The following is a 27,001-nucleotide window of genomic DNA, read 5'->3' as shown; positions in this document are numbered from 1 at the left end:
TGGTCGCCCCCGAGGGGGTTGTGGGTGCAAAACTGTCCCAGTCCCGTACCTTCGGTTGAAAGGTGAGCGCAAGTGGCGAGCATTGTAGGCAGAACGTAACGTGACAGGTGTGTTTCCCAGCCGACTGTTTCGTTTCGGGTCGCCGCAAGCGCTTTAGGCATCTGGGAGCGTCCACTGAGTGTGAACGATCTGCTTAGCGTGAGGTTTCTATCTCTCGAGGTTTTGCGAAAATGCTTGCCATTGCGACAAAGTGTTGGAATCTTTCTGAGTTGATGCTTCCCCTTCATTTCATCCTTACAATTGGAACAAGTTCATCTCACAACATTGGACCTTATAATGTGCTAAGCTGGAATGACTGGAATTTATCCTAATGTAAACACATTGGAGCTGGTATCGTGTATCTTGTGAAAACAAAAATGTATCTCTTACGTCCTCCGATGTAATTTATCTCCCGAAAAACGAAAACATTTGAACGGTTGGTGCAATTCAAATTCTACACACAGTTAGGTGGTGGGTTATGGTACATTACGAAATGATTTCGGCGCAAAATAATTTCCGAATTCCGATGAACTCCTAAAAATATATGATACCGTTTCCGTATCGGACGAGAAGCGGAAGTCATTGCATTGTAAGGTAGAAGCTGCTGGCTGTTGTCTGCCTGAATGAGCAAATCTCACATTTCGCACAAATTTTCATTCGACCATAAACCTTTCCAATTGAATGCACCTCGCGTGTAACCAAAACCACTCCACATATCGCCTGTTCTTCTTCCTGATTCATACGTGGGACACGACTCATACGCGATATGCTAGCCAAAAGTATATATACTTGTACGGCACACCATGCGGAACAGTCAGCTTATCCTCCTGCCTGTTGGGTTACGAAATAAGAACATTATGGGAATGTTCTTATTTCGACTCCTATTTGACTCCTTCTTCTACAAACCGCACGAGAAAGATTGTCCTTCCTTGCTGTTTTATCGTAATAGGATTATTGTGAAGAAGATGTACATTTTGAAGACGATTGTCACCCATCGAGCTGTCAACTTGAAGCTTTGAGCCGAGCTCGGCCTCAAATCTGTTTAGGTTACCAAAGCATGTGAAATGTCCGTCAATAATTATTGATCAATTTTCATACATTTAAGTATTTGAAGGGAAAAATTGGAAAATTATACAATTTGAAATATCTGCCCCTTGGATGAGACTTCGCTCAAAGTAAAATCCTTTAGATAGATCGTTCATTGTGGCAAAGGTGTCGATTGAAATTCTTCTTGTCAGATGGTGTCCAAAACGGGCTTATTCTATGCGCTTACACTGGTACAAACATTAAGGCTTATCACCGAACGAACAATTCAGCCCATGAAAATAATGAAAAATACCCGCCCAAAGGTGTTTAGCTATAAATTGTAATGGACCTGAAGATATACGGTCTTATATACGTTCTAGGTGAATGTTCTTAAAAAAGATGTCCTGAAAATGTGCCACGTTGCAACAGAAGACGATCTATGGCAGCTGTTGCTGGCTGCTGGGCTATGACAGGCTCTCCGACCATCGTTTAATTCAACATTGGCACGTCGTCTGTTCAAAAGTCAACGTACAGAGTCCTATGTATTGTGCTCCTTGTCACTTCTAGGGCTCCCGGGCCTCTTTCTCTTGGCTGGAGCATTTCTCTCGAATGACATCAGCGTTGAAATGGCTCTTCCATTAAATATTTATCACGTGAAACATCGTTTCACTCTGACCGGCATTACCGGCATTATGCTGATGTCAGGCGGCCGAGTAAGTCTTTGCATCTGGTCGTTCGGCCGCATTGTGGAGTTAGGGTGACACATCAAATATGCTTAAAGTTCCGGTAAATTCGCTAAACCGCGAAACTATGTCGGAGAAAGGTTTCAGAGAAAGGTTCTTGGAAATACGATTTAGTTTGCCAGAAGGGATAGCACTGTGCCCCTTTAACCTACGGGCCAATTCCTCCAAATTATGTGTTTATGAAGCCCAGGTCATTACAGTCATATCGATCAGGAGTCCACACCGAATGACTGTTAAATGTAGTGAATGAGTGAATACCGTTCTTGGTTCATAGCAGCTCGATAGCTTTCTAAATAAAGAAAAATATGGATCCTAGTTTTATTAGACAAAAAACAAACGTGCCCACACATTGTAGAAAATCGTTTGTTATGCTATAATGAATTAGTAGAATTTATGAGCATTCCGTCCATGCCATAGGTTTTCTGAAAAGAGGCATCAAGCCTGTGAGTGACAAATAAACAACACGCTTGTGTGCAAAAAATGGCATGCTTTTTGTTGAGACAGATCCGATTGACGTTTCTGCATAAATAATTTGTTGGTATTAATGGACGTCCAGTTGGTCACGTTATGCATAAGCTGCACGACAGAATCGATGCGGTAAAATGCGCACCAGAGCTCATACGAATGCTATCAATTTTAACGCGTAACCTTTCGGTATAATATTGATCGTGTTTATTATCTTTTATAAATTTCTTTATGTTTTTATCGCTTTTGACACGGACGGATTAAAAAATACCAAATGCCTCTACGGAAATTTAATATCTTTATAGCGTGAGTATTCCCAACCCAATTTTTCAATAGGCATTTGAGCCGACTCGGTATTTCAATCATGAATATGCTCCTGGTATTACCGATGTGACGTAGTATAAGAACTGTGGAACAGTATAATTGGTTTGCATAACTGTATACATCGAATAAATTTAACATAAGTTGAGATTTAAAACGCATTTTTTCACCCGAACAGCAGGCCATAAAATATCATCGATCGAGCTGATATTGATAATCATTCTTTTTGCACTGCGTGTAGTTTCAGCAAAGTTTTCAGCTGCTTAATCCGCCATATCGTGCGACGCTGTGAGTGACAGATGTTTCGTGAACGTACGACATCGCAGATTTACATGATACTAGTCCCAGTAATGTGGCCCATCGTCTCCATTAAGGTTTAATCGTTGAAAGCTCGCGTAACAAGATTTATGCTCCATATCGCCCTGACCTGCAGGAACCATCGGTGGTCACATTTTGTTAACAGTGCCACAATTTCGTTTGCATTTTCTTGTGCAATAAAATCGTGTGCTGTGCCCTATCGGCAACAAAATCTAAGTGCACATAGCAACCAGTAGCCGTCTACGGTTCGTGCTAGAGCTCTGTGCAATTACCGTTACATGCTGTGACATATTTGGTCCTTGCGTTGGAAGCTGCCGTTCTCCAAGACCGGATGCGGCGCATAAATTGCCCTGCTGTTCGGTGGAGCAGTTCGCGATATCGATTAGTGTCGTACTCGTTTGTAAACTCCCGAACACCGTGGGAATGGTTTTGCTCGTCATCGAGGAAATTATTTCTGGTGTTACTTTTGCTATCAGCGTAGGTTTCATGGCGTTTCGATCACACTTGGAAACATCGCAGCAATTGTTTCGTTACAGGTACCATAACGTTATTTTGATTAGTTCCGCAAAAATCAGCACCGCCTTAAGCCCGTAGTTGGATGAGTTTTTTACTGTTTCGACAAATTGAGTTTATTTACGGTTTGTGGTGGTAATTTACTGAGTAATATTGGAATCGATTAATTTCAAAGAAAGATTGCCTCTCTTCGAAATCATTAATTCATAGAAATGCGAAGTCAGTTTATTTATTGTTTTAATTTACACACTGTTTCGAGTACTGTGGTAATGGTCTCATTTATTAGTAGCTTAAGATAGATCTGATCATCGGATGAATTCTTGTTAACTGATTTTACAGTGCTAAGTCATTAGTGACCTACAGTCTTTCCAGTCGCGAAACACTGGACGGTCTGCGTTGTTTCACCCTATGTTACATCACAAACGGCCCCAATCCGGTGTATGAGTGGTTGAATCTTTTCCTTTCCACCCGTGCATGGGTACGAGAAGGTTCTGGTAGTTATCTTTTGATGTTACGTCTTTATTTATACTCCGAAATGGTAAACAAAATGGTGCGATTTCACACTTGGCCTGCGTCCGTTGGCCGTTTAGTGTTTTTCAAATAAACAAAGCCAGCCGCGGAATGGTGTTTCGAAAACAGGGAGCGTCTTTGACGCTGTGACTTTTGAATTATTCAATAGTCGCAGGGAAAGTCGTAGTGTAGCCGTTGCTCTCACCCGTGCCCGACTGCTAGTGGCAGGAAGTTGAGTATCTGTTTCTTTAAATTTGTGCTAAGCATGTGCCACGGCCGGTGTGCAATTTTACAAAAGTATAATTGGGGTAGACTCAATGCTCCAATGCGAATACATGGGCGTCGTTGTTGGCCAACGCTGACAGTAAACAGATGGCGTGGTGCTGGCAAACAGACAAAAAAATGATTTGCCCCAATGGCACTCGTAGATACACGCTCAATCGTACAGTAAAAACAAATCGAGGAGTTTGATGCAATATGTTGTTGTAGCCTTGAGTTTGTAGGTATTTGCTGAAGAATTCAAAACCTGGAAAATTGTGCAGAGTACAACCAGAGCAGTTGAATATAGGAAAACTTTCCCATTTCCATGCGCAAGACGAGTGTGTTGACGATAAGGATATTTTTATATCTACGAAGATGCTAGGGGCTATTCCAATAATGAGTTTGCTTGTTAGATATCGAGAGTGCAATCCTCTTACTTGGGATAGCATTTGTAGCTACCGAAGAAAACAGATTTCCGTCCGCGCCATCCTTGTGTAACTAATTTCCCTTCCCGAAGCACACTTTCTATTGGATCCATACCAAAGCATGACGAAAAGATCGATATTGGCATTATGTTTACCGGAAATGGAATCAAAGCGAAGTCTCATCATGTTGAACACGCGTTTTATTCGCTTGGAATCGAAAGGGATTAACCATCAAAACATGATACTGTTGATGGAACTAATGTCTTAGTGATTGTTTCAGATCAATCCTTCCAATATCTACTGTTTCAGTTAATATTTGACAAGTTGATAAAGAACAAGACAAGTTTGATAAAGAAAATTTTGAAAATAAACCAAGCTATTGCAGCTGTTTAAGTAAATCATGTGATACCAAGAATTGGTTCGTTGGGTTTGATTCAGTCTATGAAAAGGTTGAATTAAATTCGTCTATTAACCTATAAATAAATTAGATTCTTTCATCATTTTATTTCATAGTATTTTTAGTTATTGTACACATAAGTACAGATGTATTCGGATAGATTCATATTTGTTGAACAATCGACTATATTTAATATTTAATATATCGACTATATATTTAACGTAGCTAGTTACCTGATACATACAACTCACATCTATGTTGATCAATCAAGTTAAGGTAATACATACACTGTAAAGTTCATTTTCAAATTCGATTTTGATTTACATGTTTATATCTTTGTTCGGTTCCGAATCATATTGAAACATTTGTACCTTTCGAAGGTTTGTTTCGGTTTTGCAGTACCCAAATCGTAGTTTCAACCAGTGTACACAGAAAACGATAGTATTGATACAGGGAATGGATACTTTCAATATAAAATGCAAATTAGCAGAACGGCAGCGAAGACCAAAGAAACTCAATCGTGTATCCGCACACCTGAAACGGAAATATCATCAAACGGTACATGCTGAGGGATCAAACACGTGCCAAGGTTTGGCTTGGAATCCGAATTTTGTCAGCTTGTGCGCGGTTTGAATGCTCCGCCACAAGCTCCTATGGGCGTACTGTAATCCTTTGCTATCTCTGTAACCAACTGTTTTATCTAGGTTACGAGTTTGTCGTGCCCAATGGTCACGTGTTTAGATTTCCGGTCGACTTTGCAATTGAGGCCTAAAGATCTCAAGGGATGCGATAAAGGTAACCGTAAAAAGGTCGAAGGGTCTGCTAGATTGTCAAAATTAAGTTATTCATTGCAAACAAAGATGGGTTTGGATCGTCACAAAACACTAACAAACGTGTAAATTTGATCCTCACTGAAAAGTGCTTATGTCAAATGGGTGATACGCTGATGCGGTTCGATTTGAGTCCATATGCGTTCAAAAGTTTGCTCGAGTTCAAGGATCGTCAACGGTGGTTTATAGCTGCTCAAATTCGAAAGCTGTTGAAATAAAAGTAAGATATTTCTAGGTGCATTTTTTTGTCTGGTTTTTTGAATATTAATCGTCGTTAAAGTGTATGGCGTGTTGCGGTACAACCAACAAATACCGCTGAAAATGAAATTCCCTTGAGAAACACGCCGGGGCAATGTTCTAATCCATGGAAACTGTCCAGCAGTTGAGGTGGTATTTAAAATATTTAGCATCTGATGTGGCATGAAACACTAACAGCGATGATGTCAGATGAAAATAACCGCAAAGTATGAACTGAGATCTAAAATTCCTTTTTTTACGTAGATGTTTCGAGCAACGCCCAGAAAACCGAAACCCTGCATCCTGTTAGATGCTATCGTGGAATGATAAATTACTTCCTTCGGTAAGATGGCTTACCACATGATAGGATGATAGGAGCATGACGGTGAGATGAACTAACACTAACGAGCATTGGACCTCGACCCATAGGAGCAACGGAAAAGAATGGTAAAACTCATATTTAGAGAGAATTCCTCATTCCCAATTTACCTTGCGGAACGCTTTCCGGAAGTTCTCCGACAGAAACGCATACAGCAGCGGATTGATACAGGAACTCGTGTACGCCAACACGTGGGATACGATTTGTAGCGAAAGGTTGAAATGAGAAGTCGTGTCGAATGCGTCGATACTTTTCAGCAGCAAAATAACCTGCGAAAAGACATGAGCAGATGAGGCTGTAAATAAAACATTTGAAGAGGGTACAACTTAATAAGCTAATCCGTGAAAAATACTCTGTCGCACGTAAAAGTAGGGTGCAAACAAACTGTCACGCATTTTTTGCTGTCGAGACGATTTGGTTAACAAATATATCTTTGCACCCGGCCGATGCCATTCCATCGTAAACACCAGTGTTGATCCTTAAAAGGTAACGATCAAGGTATGGTAAACGAAAAAGGGCACATTCCTTTTTTTCGCCATGCCTTCGGTGCTTGCTGGACGTAAGTAGATAAGAGCCGGCTGTGACAATGGTACTTTACTCTATTCTCTCTACTCACCGTTACGCTGCCAAGAGCCAGATTTAGCAGAGGGTTGTTGTGCAATATCAAACAGCACCAGAAAGGCAATTATCATTTTAATGAGACAGAATCTACGGTCAGGTTGTGTGAATATTTTGACGCTGACTTTATTCCACAGAGTGGTCCATATGGACAAGTTATCCAGGGCATAACGTAGCAATTGAAATGAATATTGCACATCGCACAATGTGGCCAAGCTCTTCGATGTCAAACCGAGAACAACGATGTGTTGTAAACTTTGCCCATCTAAATTGGCGTAGCGATGGCACAGTATCAAGGCTGTGCCTAGTTTTACTACTCCGGCGGCTATTGCAATTGCAATCATGGTGACGGCCCGGAGGTGTATCCATCTTTGACCATACGGTCAGCAATAGTCGTAAAGAACTTTAAATTATATTCCATTTCCCTTGCCGAGGGATCAACCCCAGGCGTAGTCAATTTAGCATGTAAATGAGCAGAAGTTTCATAAAAAATTGGCACCATGTGCTAGTTAATTGCATAAAACCGCATCCGTAAACACGACTTTGGCTTTACATGCTGAAAGCATACTACTTTGAAACAGATAAGTTTGTTTCTTGTTAAAGCATGTAAAGTAGCATCTTATATTCATCTGCAGAAGAAAGCCATCATTAATCAGTTTTATAAAACATCTGGCAATCATGAAAGGATGAGATTCTTAATTTTGTACTTAGGAAAATTTTATTTAGTGTAACAATTTTGCATCAGTACACACCACTGAATATTTTCTATCGTCACTCGTATAAAGAGCGTTAAGTCCTTATTTAACAAACCGAGGCTATGGAAATGGTGGCATTTCAGCAACCTCCACAATATCGTCGAAATCACTATTGAAAAGCATTGAACTATGAAGGGAAGCCGTGCTAGTTTTGCATGTTGGTAACCATCGCTGGCCACACGGGTCCAACCATAACTCAATAACGTACTAGCTGTGTCGATAGGGCTTATCGAGTTTCATCCAAAAACTGACCCCAGGCCTCAGATCGTCAATGTTCGCGATGACCACAAAGGATCATGCATCCTTTGGAGAGTTCGGAATCCGGTGGACGCCACCGAATAGGCCACTGCTGACCCACCAAATTTTCTAACCGGTGGCCAAAATAGGTTCATTCGTTTCTGAAAAGTTATTCCAACGCCGGTGGCTAGATAGTGCGTTCGGGCTGCAAATTTTTGGTCCACAAGCTCTTTGGGCCATTTCTCTCAGACGCTCTTCTAATGTTGTTAGTGCAATGTACGCGGTACGATGTGGGTCACATTTTGCAATTCACAGGCAGGGGGTATCGCTCACTGAAACCTGCGTGCCATGAAAAGGATGACTGAATCAAGCCGGGATTTCTGCCACAGCACACCCGTATCGGTGCATCGGTTTAGAAATACACATGAAAACCATTCACGGACGATACGAATTATGGTTCGACAATATCGAAATTTGTACCCCGGTCCGATGTTGTTGTATGAGATTCAATTTATCGTTTACATTATCTACGAAGAAATATTGCAAACAAGAGACATCTGAACCAAATCGTTACCTAACGTTACGTGCAGGGCAAAACTTTGCACAAATATCAATATTATTCATTGACTTTTGTTTACTCTATTTCACTACTGTTTATGTTGTTGCATGTTGTTTATTGCAGAGGTTTCTGTATTTCACTGACAACGTTGCTTTGAAAACAGTAGGAAACTTTAATGTTTGTGTTGTCTGCTTCGAAAATTTCAATGTAAATCAATGCCCATTCCAACGATCAATTTATGTAAGGAGAAAACAAGGCAAAAAATTGTTGAAAATTAGGTTGACTTAGGCACAAAGCCTTAGCCCACTGATCGGGGAATTGATTTCTAATCATCGATATCGGCTGCACATTTACGAGCACTTGGAATGTTCTATGCATTGCTGATTAGCCATAAAAAATTCGTTTCATCCTATCATCCTATTATGGGCCTGCAAACGAAATATTCATGTTGAGCACCGGAATGGGCGAAATGGCGGTCAGGAGGGCAGCAAGAGGAACAGTTACCGTTGCAGCTGGTGCCGTGATAATTCACTGCACACAATATCAATCAAATGCATTCGTGGTGCAGATATTGAACCTAATGTTATGTAACGTCATGTAGCTGATCATCCATCAATCACTGGCCTCATATTCGCACCGTCATGCAGTAGCCAATCGATACGTGATTTGATTTGTTACAATTTATCAAACGCCTAAACCGATGCGATTGTGGACGGGATCTAGGCCAAACGGGAGCCATTCCATCGCACATCGCGCATTCTCATCGGATGAACAATCGACCGACCAGTTTTGGTATTTCATCGTCAAGCCTAAGCTGTATCTCGTTTTTCTATGTGGTTTGCTGGTAGGTCGAGTGGTAAAATTGCAACATAGCACAAATTGTCGTGTAACGCTTACAAAAACAATCATTAAAATCGCTGGCGGCAAAGGCACAGGCTGTGGCAAAGGTTACGCTGCTGTTTGACAGCGTTGTCGTAGACGCACTGCTTTGTGGTGTTTTTAGTGCCACCATTTTTGATGGGCTGTAAGCAAAAAAATTATTACCAGCCGACTTTACTGCTTTGGCTCATCACTCCGAACAGATGATTGCTCAACATTTGTTCCGTTTTCTCTTGATTTGATTAGGAATGTCCTTTCATGACGTTTAATTAAGCTGCAGCTAGAATTATACTGTTCTGTAGTAAAATGAAAATCGGTTTTAATGGTAACTATACCATTCGCTATTTGTTTGTTACAATTACCGAATGCTACCATCACTTTGAATGGAAACTTAACACTTGTGGAAACATCTCTCAAATATTAATCTTCTAGATGTTTTCGAAATCTTGCAATTTTGGACAATGGTATGTTAGTTATGAACACTCACAGAGCCTGCGTCGAACATTTTGGTCAACATTCAGTTATTGAACATCAACATACAAGCTGTCATAGTATTATCATGCTTGTGACATACCCTTTCACGAACGGCCTCAATTGTAATTTATGGTTTCAGTTGACATTTCAGATGAGCAAAGCAGACTAGACAAATTGGTTGGTGGGTTTCTTGGATTATAGATTTAGACAAATGGGTCAAAACCATTTCAGAGACACATTAGTTTGGTATTTGACGGGGAAGCCATATTCGTTTACAGTGTGATGCTCGGTCAGATTGGTCACTGCTAGCTTGGATGCTGTTTTAATACGATCTGTTCATTATGAATTTCAAAAAAATTTTTTTTCACTATTCACAAACGCGACGATCATCATTTGATCTTTTTTAATGTATGTTTTCTATTTAATTAATTTAATTTAATTGTCAGGGCTAAAACTAACGTTTTGCACATGCAAAAGATTGGACGCCAGAGGGATGGCGTTTTCGTCTACATGAAACGATCTGAAGTATTTATCCGCAGAAAAATGTGTTTCAGTAGTTTAGTTTTTTTTTTTTTTTTGTTTTAAATAGTTTGCAACTATTTCGCAGAGAAAAGTTTTTTTTAAATAACGATGAAGCCAACTGCACGGAAGGTGGCCCAAAACGACGACATTCGGTGGTAATTGTGACGGGCAAATTGGGTAAAGTTACTATTCATTGACGAGCCCCATCGTATTTAGTTTTTCACCACCCAACTTACCTGTATTGGACACCAGAGGGAGGCGAAGGCAGCAACCACGATCACCACCAGCCGGGTTACTCGCTTTTTGCCCTTCTTCGACTCCGCAGAGCGTCCGCCAACGGAGCTTCGCCACAACCGCGACAGCATCCACATATAAAGTACACTTATCAGTATCAGTGGCACGACGTACGAGCTGAGGAAGAACGCGATATGGAATGCTGCCCAGGAAAAGTTGTCGTTTTCCAGAAAACCGCACTTCTCTATTTCGATATTTTGCTCTTTGTACAGCTGCGGAATAGAAAGGGTGTGAGGAAAGTTAAAATTAGTTTCGCGTTTTTCATTCCCAAAAAGTATTGAAACGCTCGGAGCCCGATGCTGCGACTTTTTTTATCAACTTTCCATCGCGTCGCAAAATTGGTTCACCATCTAATGAAATTCATACACCAGGCATCGTATCAGTTTCACATCAACTTAAAAGAAAATGAACATTCGACAGATTTTTTAGCATTGCTTTGGTTTGAAAATTAGTTACGAAAATAAACAGTACTTTCTAGTTTAATTTTAAGTTATCACATTTGTTACTAATTATAAATGCAATATATTATTATATGTTACAGTAACATATAATTTGTGCTGTTGTAGAAATCTTGAGCGCGAATATTGTTTATATAGTTTTGTCAAAACGCAATTTGTATAAAATAGGATGATCAAAGCCATAACAGTTTTCAAAGAACATGTTAGACCATACTTATCATACAAGTTCTGCAACTCTGCTAAACTAACATTACCTAGTTTGAGACAAGTTCAGTTAGCAAATTCTTCAACGAACTGACTGACACTTCCAATAACCCGCTGTCCGCCCTTATTTTCATGCTAGTGGAACACATACACCTTTCGGCTGCCGTTGCTTACGTATAATCTTATTGCTACACCGTTACAGTGACCGTTACATGGCTACAGCATGTCGATGCACTCTGATTTTACGGTAATATCATCAACCGGAGCGTAAGCGTAGTAATCTTGCTCATCACCATCACGTGTTTCCCTTGGTTCGCAGCCGTTCTAACGACTTACCGGGCGTAAATTAATCAATCAACACTTAATATATTTAATTACTCCCAATAATTGCGTTACATTCGAGATGCGAAAGGCCACCACAGGATATCCCGCTCAGGCAAGCTAAGGTCAAGATGACCGACCGATGAGATGATGCGATCGTAAATCAAAGTAGCCGTAAATTCTCGCAGCTTTTAATGCCTGTTCCAGTCAACGAGGGTGACGCCTGAAAATTATATGTTTTAATAAGGATAAAAAGCTTAACTGTATCCCTTTTTGAGACGCATTTCGATGCTCTGGAGATGTTCTGGATGTATCTGGTGTTCTGGGTGTTCTAGACAGTACACTTTTTATTAAATTCTACGAATGCTGTCAACAGAATACCAATCTGAATTTATCCACTTAACAAACTGTGAAACATTGGACATTGTTTAATAATTTAAACATTGGACAATAATTTATGAATGCTTTTAATGAGTGCATAAGTACTACAATTTAATTCACAATTCACTTTAAATGAGTACAAATTCAAATTATAACTTGTCTGAGGGAAATCAAAGGAGGGAAAATGAATCTACATGAGTACAAAACTATTGTCGGTACTATTAATTTGTTTGTATATGCTTCCTTATAAAAGGTTAAAACTACTTTACACTCTTGATAAGTTTGAAAAATATTGTGGTTTATGGACCGCTATACCAGGACGTACGCCGTGCCGTAACGTTGTTGTGCCAAAGCATAGTTACTCCTCCATTCTATCAATTTAAAAAAAAAACAGAAAAGGCTTAAGAGAAAATTAACATAAGCACTTGCATCTTATTAGATCCATCTAGCAAATACTTCATCATTTTAGAAAGAAGTTAAGTGATTAAAGTTGACTGAACATGTAAAACTAAGTTCATTTCAGTTTATTTTCAATTTTTTATCTCTTCAACATTTTTAAAATTTTCATGAATTTTGTAACGATGCTATCGTTCGAAATACACATAGTATAATTTTTGGGGGAACTTAACTCAAGTTTTTCGAAGTTTTAACTTCGTAACTTAAATCAAACTCAAACGCAACGAAATTGAACTTTAATATTCCAATGGAGGCGCCTGGTCACTCATACATTTTTTACTCTTTCCGCTCATGAAATTATTCGTTTCATGGAAATATTATACATTTTTTACTCTATCCGTTCATGAAATCATTCGTTTCATGGAAATATTGAATGTATTTATTTTTTAACTTACTGCTATACTGCTTAGAGAAGATATACTGCTAAGAATAATATAGCTGCATAAATGCGCCCTTATGCCGTGACGATAAGACTACGCAGTAATTTCAAAAGAAAATAGACCTTATTGCAGAACAATGTTGTTTCTTTTAACAATGAAAAAAAATCGATTTTACTTCACCCGAAGTAAGGCAGTTGCACGATGTACAGTGCTTAAAGTAAACAAGTCTTATCATGCTTCCCCCAATCGAATAAGTCCCTGAAATGCTAATTTAAAGAATATGAGAAAAAATATTCGGTTATGATAAGCAGTGTTTTTCAACTTCAATAATACTTATTACATTTTTTTCCATTGTTCTATAAAGTTCCCCAACACCTACAGTTTTCAAGTTCCCCAACACCTACAGTTTGGATTTCTCAGCGCGTATCTATTGAAAACTAAACAAAACAGTATTTTGATTCCCAAACACAAAGGGTTTAACTTGATTTGTTTAAATGAGTTGACGCATTCTATCTGCACTTGTGCAAATACAATAGTAGGAAGAAAAACAATAATGGTTTTTACAATGCCATAGTATGAGCTTAATATTGTAGAAATCAGTTCCGTAAACCACCAGACGCCTATCAATCAGGGCCAGACCACAAAACAGAATATCCTGCACGGAACGGTTTTATTCGTTCTTCCGTTTCACCAGAAACCTTGTGACAGTGTGCTAGCGAAAAGTATTTTAAATTGTGGAATAACACAACTCTCTGCATTTCAACAAATAGCGGGTTTCAATTTGAGAGAACAGCCAAAGTCTACAATCGTAAACAAAATGAAAATCTCATTTTCCACTGGGATCTGAAAGATAGATTATTTTCCCATTTTCACGTCCTTCTCGCTGGTGCTGGGTATCATTGGAGGACCTTGAAATACCATTTTATAGCTTCATTAATTCATTTATTTGCCATTTTCTCGTTGGCTTTCCACACGTTCTTACTCCAACACAACAATGCTGCATCAACACAATGCTAAATCAAATTAAAGTACAATGTTTGAAAGTAAGTAGTTTATTATTCAAATCCTCCAAATTGTTCTGTCATATTTTAAAAACAGTTAACCAGCTTCATTGCGTACACCACGAAGTACCATATGAAAAAGGGGTCTGTTGCCCTGAAGGTTTAAGTTATTGCATCCTTTTCAACATAAATTGATGTGAAGTGCAACCTGTTTTTCGAATCCTCAAGTTATGTATGAGCCACTGGGGCAAAACCATTAGTCAATGTCAGTAACTTACTTATATCTGCAGCCAAGTGGACCCAAATAAAAGACACTAAAGATTATTTAGAAAACATTTCTCTCGTCACCTCGTCAAATTCTAATGAATTATTTCACACCCTGCTAGACACAGAACCTTCCACTCATACTGTCGTCGAACTCATTATAAGAATTGTCGTTTCGTGAAAAACCTCTATTAATATCGTTTCGGCACCATCAGCTAGGCTTTTGAGATAAAAGGATTTTCTTTCCAATAAGGTGTAAGCTTAAAGGGATCGGAGCGAGGCTCGTGGCGAGAAGCTACAATGAGATTACACAGTATCTGTTCTTCAATTCGAGTAGATGTCTTTTGCTATTTTGCAGATACTCTCGCTGGAAGTGGGCTGGGCTAAAAGGCGCAGAATGATAGTAAAACACAATTTATATTCGCTAAGATAATTGAATTAAATATTCATGAACAATGTTTTCAACGCGGCAAATTTATAAATGGACTCCATAAGCTTTTCCAACTGCGTGGTAATAACTTCTTGTTTTCCTTCGTCGTAGGCGGTTAATTATTGTGCTCCGAATAGACGATTTCATAATAATTTGGCAATTTATCATCAAAATTTTTTATGATGATGGCAAAGATTTAAATCCGCATCTCTTACATCGAAAAATTATTGCTACTTTGAAATATTTGCATTAAAATTAGTGTTTTTTCGCTCTAACGATAACAAGAAAAGGCTACGTTAGAATGACAACCATAAAATCCGGAATGTTTTAAGCAACACTGCCATCAGACAAATAGTTTAAAGTACGCTTTGCATCATTCTGAGGTGTGAAGAAGTGTAGTTTTTTGTGGCTTGAAAGTAAGTACACATCCGTCTTATTTCATTTCATATTTCCACGAAACCCGCTTTCACGAATTTAGGTCCCAACATGTCCCTGTATTGGATTACAAACTCAAGCAATATCTTTAACTAAAACTCATCGCACTTAAAACCCTGTCCTCGGAACCAACTACTTAGCGTTCGGAGTGGTTTTGGTTGCTGATGAGAAAGCGAGTGAAGAAAATTCCACTCCAAAGTCTGCCTACTTGGCTTTTTCCACTTGGCCGACGTGTGGAAGAGTGTAGGTCACACTGTCTCGTTCGCCAGCCGTCTGAAGGTTCCGTAAAGGTGTTTGCCACGAATGATCGTTCCCCGAGGTTTGGAAGTTGCGGAATGCCGACTCTTAATCAAACCGACAGGTAATAAAGTAGCACAAAGGCACTCACCCGTACAATCTGCTCGCCAAACCCACGTCGCTTCGTTCAAATTAAACAAACAACATCGACTGGCAGGCGAAGGAAGTCACCTTTCTCTGACTGGTGCCAAGTTCTTTCTTAAGAAGGGTTGCTACCTGGATTTTTGTTTTGTTGCCAGTCACAATTCACCTTGATCGAGTTTCATATACACAGCACAACAGCTTTTCGATTACAAGTCCAAGAAATAGAGCGATTCGATGCCATTCCGTGTCAAACAATCCGACCGAAAACGTGTGAAGAATCTTAACGATCAATCATCAAATTATGCACGGTGGAAGGTCTACCTGCAGAGACGACTCTGCACCTTCTCCAACGTTGGTGACCTTTTGGTGGGTTGCTTTGACCATCCTCTGTCAGCAGTTAACGTCAACCGAGTCCAATTTTCGCGGTTGGTGAGCAGAAAGTGTGGTATTTTTTTCTAAACTGACATAAGTAGAGCATTCCAAACTTCGTGTTTTTCTGCATTGCTTTGTCTTGCATACTGGAGTACAAATATTTTTCCTGCAGTCGAACTTTCCTGCACTCGAACGAAATAACAAATGTTATTGAATCGCCTTCACATCAACATCACCATCACAACGGTCAACTGTGAGTGCTTCAATTCAATAGAACTTGTTCTTTGAAGCAATAAAAACTCCGAATGTGTTTTACGAAGTCTAACATCTGTCTCAAGTTCTCATATAAAACTGAACGAAGAACAGTTATTGAAATACTTATTGAACGTAAAATTTCATAGAACGCTTTAAATCTGTAAATTTCGTTCTTGTAAATAGATAAGAAACAAGGTGTTCTGATGAGTTTAAATTGAACGAATGGGATCCCTCGAATGCGACGATGGATCGTCCAGCGATACATACTAATTCAACCACTGTGACAACAATACGCTGCGGAACATTACAGCCGGCGGTAAGACAAATCTCCGCAAACAGGACACCACGAACCCATCGAAAACATCGAAACAAATCGATGATCGTTACTGGCCCGGTGTACAATCTGGTGCAATTTCACCAGCTTTGCTCTCTCCGTTGTTCGACTGACATAAAATTCGAAACTCGAATGTTGCGCAAAAATGCAACCTGTCCTAAAACAATGGTGGAAAAAAATCTCTAAACTCTCAAGAGGATCGGTACTGCGGTCATAGCACAACCGAACAGCAAACCACACCACCATTTGTCTTTCGAGATGGCAGAATCGGCACCAAGAGTCCTTTCCACGGCCAAACGTCGTTACAAGCTCTCGCCGTGGGACATGTGAGAAAATTTATTTCAATTCTGCTACCGCAAATATGGCGCTTTTGCACTGGTGCGCGCTGGTAATTCGATAAAAAAGAATGTTTTGAAAGAGAGATAAAGGCTGGCGGGCGGCGAAAGAATGAGCAGTGTGTCGATGGTGATGAGTAACTGAGCCTGTGTGCAGAGTGGCTTGGTTCGCACAGTATCGGAAGAACGTGCTAATAGTTGGCTAAGTGCAACACATGAAACAAGGCCGAAGCATTCGAAGCGCTACGGACCTATGGAGGCAGCTACGACCGCAGCTACCGGTGAACGTCGAACTACCTGTCAGATAGCGTTAACACTCTGCTTGGACATGCAAACTGGATATTGTTTGGACCTGCGGTTTGGACAGCCGATGCTCAGAGAGCTTTTCGAGCACACCGACCAACGACCACCGATCAACGACACAAACATGCCAGATTCGGTACGAGCTTCGGGGCAGAGTACACAAAGTCGTTCGAATTATTATGCTCGATAAAGCCCGGACGACATTGGAATGCTCGCGCAAGTATGTAGTCGAGGATAAATTCTCGCCTTCTGCTGCGCTGGGTTTCATGCTGCCACATTGTTAGCTTAGCACACAATGCGGCACAATTTCTTTGGGCATTCATACGTTCACGATGAATTACATGTGCTCTCCACAGCTCAACAGGTGGCCGGACACGTCCAGTGGCATCGGTGCATAATATTAATTTTCCATCGTTCGATTCGGCTAGGATTAGGCGATGCGAGGTCAAGTACTGCAGGACCAAGTGCCTAATTACCGTTGGCGATGTTGAACAAGTGCTCGAGCAGGGTGCTGCGTGAGTCATCTAGTCGGACATAGTTTGCCGCGGGCGTTGCTGTATAATTATCCCTGACGTGATGAACTATCGCACCTTACTAGTGTTTCGAACTAACCGTGCGCGAATTATTCATGGGCCGAAGTGCACGATCGAAATTTTTTCCACTTGTCGGGTGACATTGTCACTTTATCGGGGTGGTAAAAATGGATCTCGGGCCATAAATCGCGTAATTTATTATGCAGATTAATTTAAACATACCACTTCGTGTAAAAGGTTCACACGAAACTCAACGATCCCACGGAGTGTAGTGAAAACATTTTTAATATTTAATGGAACTCTCACGTAGTTTATGCACAGCGTTTTCTACATTGCAAATTTAAAAAAGCTGCGAATAAGATCTGTAATTTACTGTAATTTTGCAATCTGCAGAACGATGTTCTAATCCGGTATTCAGTTCAATATTCGTTAGCGAAAATGTATGTGAAAGTCACGAAAATTAGACATTCCATCACTTCAAGACGTTGTCAATTTCGTATGGGACTTTCAAAAGGGACGACCACGCAGAAGATGCAACTAGACGGTGCATAATGGATACCTTTGCCGCTAGCGCTCTGCGAGACCAAATACGAACCTGTAGGTTCTACCGTCTCGTGTGTTTTGCAATGCAGATGAGATGCACTCCGTTTAACGATGCATGAGCTCAACGGCAAACATCATTCCATCCCGTACACAGGAAGCCAATCTTCCGCTGGGTAAAATCGCATTGATGTGTCGTCCTCACTTGGTTGATTGCTGTATATTGGTACTTAGCTTGCTGTGTGGCTTCAATGACGACAATCTTAATACATTTCATCATGATTTAGTTGTTGACGATACGACCTTCTAAGCGTTCCTGTGACGCCAAGAGCCTGCCCTAAATTTTCTTTATAGCTTCAAAATGAAGGTGCACGAGCTTGCGGCCTTAAATATAAGTGACATCAACGAGCCCTCTTCCTCGAAGAGCACCGGGTTATAGGGGGAACCACTCCAGCAAATTACATAGCACGTTAACCATGTATTTGGGTTAGCTCAATTATGTTGAACTGGGCTGTGATAACAAAGTAATGGACGCCACCCTAACTCGAAGCCCCTTCGATTACCCTGACGAGAAGGTAAGGTTATGAAGCATGAAAAGTTAACACAAACAGTTAAGTAACTAATCTTAAAGTCTTTCATTTCTTCAGTCAATCAATCACATAGTTTTGCTTTAGTAGAACATAGTACAGCATGTATAGTGTCATGTATGCCGTTGTTTTTAAAATATTCAATCAATCGTCCAATATTCGTGTAACGTAACACTGCTTCTATTCCATTCCAAGTGCCATTACTTTATGTCGAACATATGTCATTTACTCGTTTATCTTAAGCGCACCACGGGTGGTGTACTGCCTTGATATTATTCATGACCAAAGCTTGTCTGTCTTCACCCGAATGCTGTAATCACACTGCAATCGAGTTCCAGAGACGTTCACTCTACGTATGTTGGTGGTGTAAACAATCGATACTAATTAACAGTAACAAACTTAAGGACGTGCACATATGCCCGACGGGGCCCTCTAGGGCACAGGGCCATCAACGGCGTATTGCGTAGAAGCACCATCACCATAAGTTCGAAGGTCGGTACACCATGGCTTTATGAGAATCAATTTACTGTCGTCTGGTCGTGGTGCCACATTAATCGCTTCACGTGGATCTCTTCATTTAATTATCGGATACATCCGCCAGCGCACTGGAGCCCCGGAGAGTCATCGACACGGTCACGCCTAGTGAGTATGCTACCGGTGGCTTAATTTTCTCGTGCCGGCAAGGAAACAGCCGCCCATAGCACAAAGTTAGTCGTTCCCGCTGTGATTTTCTTTTCCACACCATTTCCCTAACGCTGTCTGTGTCTGTGGCGTACCCATTTCACGCAATGCCACCATCTTCCTACCGTTTCTCCTTCTGGCATGAGGCTCTGTGAAATCGTGGGCAGTTCCTTGGCCATTGCGATGGCATATCATAAACATTGTCAAATTTCCGGCACAGTGAATAACAGAGCCACAGCCACTTTCCGTGTTATCGTCAATGGTCTGCATTTTCCCACTATCTTACAGATTTTAGTCGGAACTTTGCCGTAGCGGAAAGTGCTGTTGTTGTGTGTGAATGGAGCACGCTACAAATATTCGATTCCATTGTCAGACAATCCGAACTTCTGCTTCGGATGCTGCTGCTTTTGAAGGTCGCTATTCTTCCCACTTTATCTCCTTTGCCTTTTGGTAACTCGGCCCTGTTAATTGTCGAATCTGGAGATCTGGATCCAGCCAGACCAGCGATTGTAGCTATGGCAAACAAAACACTGTAAGTTGTTGTTCCAAAGTTTTTATTACATCGTTTATTCATCAAAGAAAAGAAAAGGAAACACTTTCGGGATAGCGATGGAAACTTTTAAGGTTTAATGTTTGGAAAACTCGATCGGGAAACCTCGGAAAACGGAGCCGCCGGGTCGGAATTGCTGAACGCATTTTCCAATTAGCAAACACCTGTTGTCAGCATTTACGGGGGTTTTTTGTCACCCAAACCCACAAACCGAGTCGGCCTCGGTCTCTTTCACACATTCTACCAGACGTGTAGCCCTTTGTCTCTGCCCTCCTTTCCGTCGTCGCCGAATCAACTAATCTGTTTTTCTACCATCGGCCCACAAAATGGATGTTTAATTCACCCGTTTTTCAACCCTACCAACAACCGTTTCAGCCATTTTCCACTCCCCACAATTATTTTCCCAGCGGGCACCAAATACAATGCGTTCCCGCATGTTGGCATTCTCGGAGGAGTCTCTAGGTGACCATCCCACCCCCGGGTTCCGGGAAGCCTCTTGGGGTGCCCTTTTTTGGAAAGGTTTCTCAGTGACCCTCATCCTGCAATAACCTTCTATTAGCCTTCGCATCGCAACTGGCGGGTTTCACGGTAGTGACGAAAAACGTAGAGTCCTCGCAATTCGATAACGGGAAGCCCAATTTATCTTGTCCCTGTTTTTTTTTCTGGTGACCCTCCTACTGCACTTACTGTGTCTGGGTAAACTTTCAGGTGGGATTTTCTCAGTAAAATTAATGCTTTTCACTCAATCTCGAGTCTACCTGGTGGGGGCGGTGAGTGAATTTTTCCCCACTGTTAGACCTACTGCTGCTAATCATTCGGTGACCATCGCCGAAAGCCTAACGAGTTCCGTTGATTGGTGGCGCCATAATCAGCGACTCTAGCTCTTGGGCTTGACAAGTCGAGTCCTGTTAAAGTTGGGTTATAATTTAGGTCGTTTGTGGAACTGTTTGTAACCGGATCCGGAGTGCCAACAATCCGTGCGCATCCACTCGATACCATTGAAGATGGTGGAAAATATTAAACCATAATGTATTCCGTGTTCATTTTTCTTTTTCGCGCCCCTGGCAGGAGATGGGTCCCTTGTCAGTTTCATTAGAGGTAACTTTGAGCTACGTTTACACTGAAGTGCGCCAAAGTGGGATCGTTACCTGGCACTGTCCCGGAAAGGGGCTTAATTTAATCAGGATCATTAGAGTTTTTCATCCTTTCGCCGCTTCAGCAGAAAGGATTCGTTGCAAAACGAGTGAAAAGTTAGCACTGGCTATGGAATTTCAATTAAGCTTCGGCACCATTCGAATCGCCCAGCAAACAAATATTGGCAAAGAGATGGATCAGGGCGCAAACGGATTGGCAGATAATCGGAACTGGCGGCGGTAGCGGCGACGGCGGCGGGTAGGACAGTCGACTGATGTAACTGGGGCACTGCGTACCACGGAAAGATGTATACCATTTGATAAACTAATTAAATGCTCGCTCGTAATCAGATGTCCGCACCGGAGGACCCACAAGATGTCGGTCCCAGCGGCTACGGCAAGTTGGGCGACGTGTCTAGCTCCACCGCAAACTTGTCTGCACCGGACGGGAGGATAACCTTTGCGGTGTGGGTTTTGAATTAAACTTAATTTTGGTCGCTTTTCAACAGGAGCCAAACTATTAACGTTGGTGGTGGTTGCGGGAGAATGATTTACTCGTTGAAGATATTGGACAAACTATGATAAACAATTTGTGCGACTATTTACCTCACTATTTAGCTTGTATTCAGAAATGGTTAATTAAGAAGTAATGCAGCCTACCCCGTAGATAGTTTTAGCTTTTTGCGCAATACAGAACCGGGCGCTTAACTTCAGAATTGAAGTGCGATGTGACAACAACATAATTTGTACATAATGTTGTTTGCACGGTGGCGTCAGCACCAAAAACCACCCTTACGTAAATGTAAACAACGCTAGCCTCAAATGACGTCGCTTCTTCGCACCGCAAACATTTGCGATCATAAATCATTAATACATCTATTGATTTTCGATCGCGGCGTTTGGGAGGGGTGCTACACCGTTCCACCCGTGCTTATTCTTGGAAACTCCTGCCCAGGTCGCTGGAACGTTCGTTAGCGGAACTGGGTTAATCGAATTATAAGCTACGGGAACCGGGACTATGAATTTGTTCCCCTTTGCCAGCAAAAGGTGGCACCGAGCATCGAGGACGGCCAAATTATATGGCGGAATAATGAACTCATTTGCATGCGGTTCACCCGACTGGAAATGATGTAGTTCCTGGCGGTCAAACTGAGTCATGTCTGGCGGTCAGCGAAATTGAATGTGACACTTTGGTCACGGTTTCAAGGCCACACATCGTGCCCTAGTTTCGGAACTGGAAGTCTAGGGACCAGGTCAGATCCGTTAGATAGAGCACAAAATGTGACATAAGGAGAAATTAAGCATTTGGCGATAGTGATTAATTAAAACCATATTGGTTGGCTACTGTAAAATAGTAATTGAATTATTGCAAAACAGCCTGGGGGTTTAATCAAAATCCACCGAAGTGGAAAAAACTGTAAGCCAGTAATGAAAAACATTAAACATAATACGAATCGCACTTGACTAATTCATTCGATGCAATCATTTCACCCTTTTTCCAGAAAGATTAAACGAAGCGGAATGGCGGCGTTTTATTTTTGTGTATTGCTAATGTGTGCTGTACCGGCTCATAAAACCAAGCATAATAATTTATGTGCATACTCAATAAATTACCCTACGTGATTTCATCGTTCGCTTCGCGCCGCCTTTCCGTTTTTCGTCATAAACCCAGGACGTGCCTAACATTCGAATCGGCCGAATTCCTCAGCCAGCCACGCTCTCGGTACAAAAATGTCCTTCCCCGCACGGTAGCGCCAGCTTTCAAAGTCCGGCGCTTTAGTGTGATGCAAACCTCGAACGCTCGAAGCTGTTACTTTTCTTGCTGGCGTAGCACAAGTTTGGCTCTCAGCTAGACTAGCAAAAACAAACAAACCGTTGCTCGGCCCCAGCAGCAAGAAAGCATTTCTTGGCGCAAGAAAGAAGTGCTACGAGATGAAACAAAGTAGCAGCGTCTTAGCCAAGGAGGTAGGAATCTACCCGGGACCGGACAATTGGGATGAGAGAAGAAATAAAGTACCGTAATTTATAATTTTATTGCCTCGAGACGATATCGCCGATATCCGGGTGGCTGTGGCTTGTGGTCTGAAGGTCTGAAGAATGGTCTGTGTGGTAACGATCCACCCGATCCACAATGGATAGAGTTTTAATGTGGCGAAAAGAGGGGATCATGACTTGGTTCAATCGCGCGCGCTGAGAGCCATCCAAACTGGACGCTGATTGGGAAGATTAATATTGGGCCAGGATATTGATGCGAAAACGCCACTGGGAGCATCAATTTTAAGCTTGCCACTGGGACCGCTTTGGGAGATCATAAAGTTGGTGTTTTCATTAAACGCATCCATCGGAGATCGAGCGGTCTAAGTAATGGGTTCGCACAGGCGCAGGACCTTCCAGAGATATGTAGGCCTAGAGCCTTTATTGCTGAATGGGCCTTTACTGTCCTCGTCAGTATTTATGTTGTCGCGGGGCGTTTTCATGACCATGCTTTCGAATACCTTATGTATTGTATTGGAGTATCGATTGTGGCACTGTATACAACTTCCTGGGCAGTATATCAATCTCTAAAAACATTTTTATAGTTCCATTGAAACAATATAGAATTACTGATGGCCTGTCAGTAAGTGAGCAAATAAAACAGTAAAGTAGTTGAATCCATCGCAGGTGGGTTCCAAGGTTTATTTCCGGTTCAATTATGATATGCAATTATATTCGCACAAAGGGAACCCCGATTATACGTTATTACAAATATCAATTACATTAAAAGGAAATACATTTCCGTTTTTTGTTCCGCGTCGTAAACCCGAATATTTACTGCACACCAGGTTCATCATACCAGGTGCTTTGAGCTAGCTTCGAGCCATGGCCCATTGTCATGCAAATATCTATTCCCAAGCGGTCGGTCGGTGCTTGGCATTTTAATTAGCGCGTCTCTCTACAATGGTGGTGAGCCGAGTTTTACAAACGAAATATTAATCAGGATGGCACTTCGCATGTTTGATGGGCATTTGTTTGGTTTTTATTAAGTTAGATAATAAACTGGCTCCATTAGAAACACAATACAGATCACGTTTCAATTATCTCGCGAAAACACTTCACATCCATTGTGGCCCACACGGTACTCCTTTGCTTGAGGTAACGCAGGTGTAGCCAAGCACTTTGGATCACATTTTTCGTCCTCCGAAACATAAATGTTTATTAAACGGACGGAATGCATTTCAGGAAAATATGCACCCCCTGCAACCGTACGCATCAAGGGCATCCCTCCGAGGGCCTGGCACTTTGTGCTAAAATACAATGAAGTGTAAACAGTGCCGTGTCAGTGTGCACCAAGAGCAAACTGCAATTATGCACCGGAACATACACCACCTGCGGTGTGGTTGTCGGCCTCGTTGTGGTTGCCGCATCCTTTGGCCCACCAAACTTGCGTGGTTCTCCTGTGGCCGCCGAGATGAAGTCGTTCACGGTGAGGATGATGCATACCACACATCCCCGCACGGAATGCAAACAGGGGGGTGATGCTCAATTTGTAGATTTAATGCAAAGCAAACAATACAGCTGTGCATGTAATTTGCTGTGACCCAAATGTGCTGATCGCTAACAATGAATCGAACCTCGAAACATTCCTTCGTGGCCCACCAGGAAAACAATGACGGGACGTCACTGTGATGTTACGGAACCTAATATTAGCCATACCGTAATACACCTATTGTTGAACCATAAAGAGGACTATTATTAGCAAAATAAAACATAAGAAAATAAAAATAAATTTCTGAGCTGTCTGTTACGATCTGTGTGATGTTTCGAAACATGAATACCACCGCTGTTGATATTGTTTTCGAAACTAGCTCGGTGGGAGCATTGTAATTGCGCAACAGGAGCGTCACTTCAAAACATTCATTTCCGAACGGACTTCAGTCGTTCTAATCTCCCATTTCACGCTCAGTGCATTCAATTACTAAAATTCACCAGTGAGAAAAAGTGTTTGGTAATTCCATCAGGAATAGTCACTCTATGTGTGCGGGTTTCACTGCGCGCGGAAGCCGGTCCCCGCATGGTCGTGCAAGTCGTAGTTGTTCAGCTCATTTCCGGCTTCTTTTGTGCACCATTTGCCTCACAAATGTGCAAATTAATCGTGTAATTCAGGATGAAGAAAAAATACCGTCCTGCAGTTCCTCGGGTCTCCTACGGCATCGCCATCGCATTGAGCTCACCTGGAATGTTGCGCGTTCACACCAGCAAGTATTTCAAGCTCGCAACATATGGTGACAACCTCGTGTCACGTTACTGAACCGCTCGGTGGAAACTGTTGCTACCGGAGAAAACCGTGACCTACGCCATGGAGTAGATTTGCCAGGCCGGGGATAGGGGACTGAATATAATTAAATTCTTTACCCACCAACTCAACCACACTCCTGGGGACTGGCCCAAAAAACCCGCCGGCAGCAACATTGATTCGGTACACCGGTCCCATGCCAACACACGTCTCGGTCTTCCGTACCGAAAACGACATGTGTTGGGTCCGCTCCGACTCCCCCCATAGTCTGCGGCCACGTGGCAGTTCAAGAGAGAGAGCAGTGTGTGGTGCATGTAGGACACCATGCCGGGCCATCCCGCTGCTCGATGCAAGTTAATCGGGTGCATTTAATGGCAGGCGGGCCCGGCGGGAGTGCAGAAAGAAACGGCCACCGACTGTGGCGGGAATGGGTGCCACCGGAGCCTGTAAACACCGTAATCGGGAGTGCGTGACCGTCACCTAACCCCCGGCCCGGTCCGGTGCAAAGTTCCTGCGAAATTGTTTAGACTGTTTAATGAACGCCATTTAATTTACATAACGTACAATTTGTTAGCAAAACCACCGGGCTTACGTGACGCTAGCTGATGGCGTTTTTATCCACTGGAAAACGGTCTCTGGATTTATTTTGTGTCCAACAAAGCAGCGAATGTTAGGAAAAAACGAAGCTCTCCATTGTATGTAGGGACTTATTTTCAAACTTTACACAATATCGGTACATTGTTTAATCTTTTTAATTATGTAACGGCAGCATATCCGAAATGCTGCTGTTGAAGGAATTTCTATGGTTTTCATCTTTCTTCTTTAATTTTATTTATACTTTGCCTTCATTTAAATTTACCTTTCAAATGTTTTACTCTTAAAAATATTTGTTCTCTTTAAATTTTGCCTCTTCATTTGACGAAAACCTCTATTCTTCGAGCGAAATTGTCAGATGACGGAACAAAAGGACGTCCCTTAGGGCTAGATTTGACAAATAAGGCGGATAATCAAGCAGCAGACAACACCCCGCCCGCATGCTCATGTCTAAATGTTGGTTTTAAATGTGACAAACACGTTGTTTTGACGTGTTCACAACTTCTGCTAATTTCGGTGGTGCTGGTGATCCACCTTTTTTTTGGCGTTAGCGTATTGCCTTTGAAAAACAAATATTTGCTTGCGCCTCGATACTCGATTTTGTCAATTTCCACAGAGACACTGACATTAACTCACTCAAACGATTGCTACACAAAAGCTGCTCAGAAGATTGACAGCCGAATCCACTAACTTTCCCTTACTAGTGCTGCCATCTTAACGTTGAAGTCGGAGACGTATCCAGCGCCGTATACTTCTTTTGAATCGTGTCAGATTGGGTTTCTAGACAGACGGAGAGACAAGTTATGGAAACCCTGGTTTAATAGCAACCAAATCGATACAAGATTTATCGTGCTGTTTTTGTTTCCCCATTCGTTGTGGACATGCGGCCATCCTGACGCACCGGAAGTATAAAAAAAATGAAGCAAAGGATCAGGGAAAGGATCAGGGACCCCCGCTGGGAGGACAATTCTTGACGTGGCGCAATTTTCTACGTTTTG

General features: G+C 41.8%; 1 protein-coding gene across 1 annotated transcript in view; it reads right to left on the bottom strand.

The window, feature by feature from the left end:
• The window catches only part of LOC131208923 (allatostatin-A receptor-like), a 47,741-nt gene that overhangs the window by 3,105 nt on the left and 17,635 nt on the right, over positions 1–27,001 (bottom strand). Inside the window, exons 2-3 of the mRNA XM_058201863.1 lie at positions 10,745–11,014; positions 6,575–6,733 (exon numbers count right to left, since the gene is read on the bottom strand). Coding sequence (XP_058057846.1) covers positions 6,575–6,733; positions 10,745–11,014 — 429 coding nt within the window. The remainder of the gene's footprint in view (positions 1–6,574; positions 6,734–10,744; positions 11,015–27,001) is intronic.

Source organism: Anopheles bellator, chromosome 2 (genome assembly GCF_943735745.2).
Source record: "Anopheles bellator chromosome 2, idAnoBellAS_SP24_06.2, whole genome shotgun sequence".
NCBI classification, from domain to species: Eukaryota; Metazoa; Arthropoda; class Insecta; order Diptera; family Culicidae; genus Anopheles; species Anopheles bellator.
Note: the sequence above shows the minus strand (reverse complement) of the source record. Positions and strands in the feature narration are given on the sequence as shown.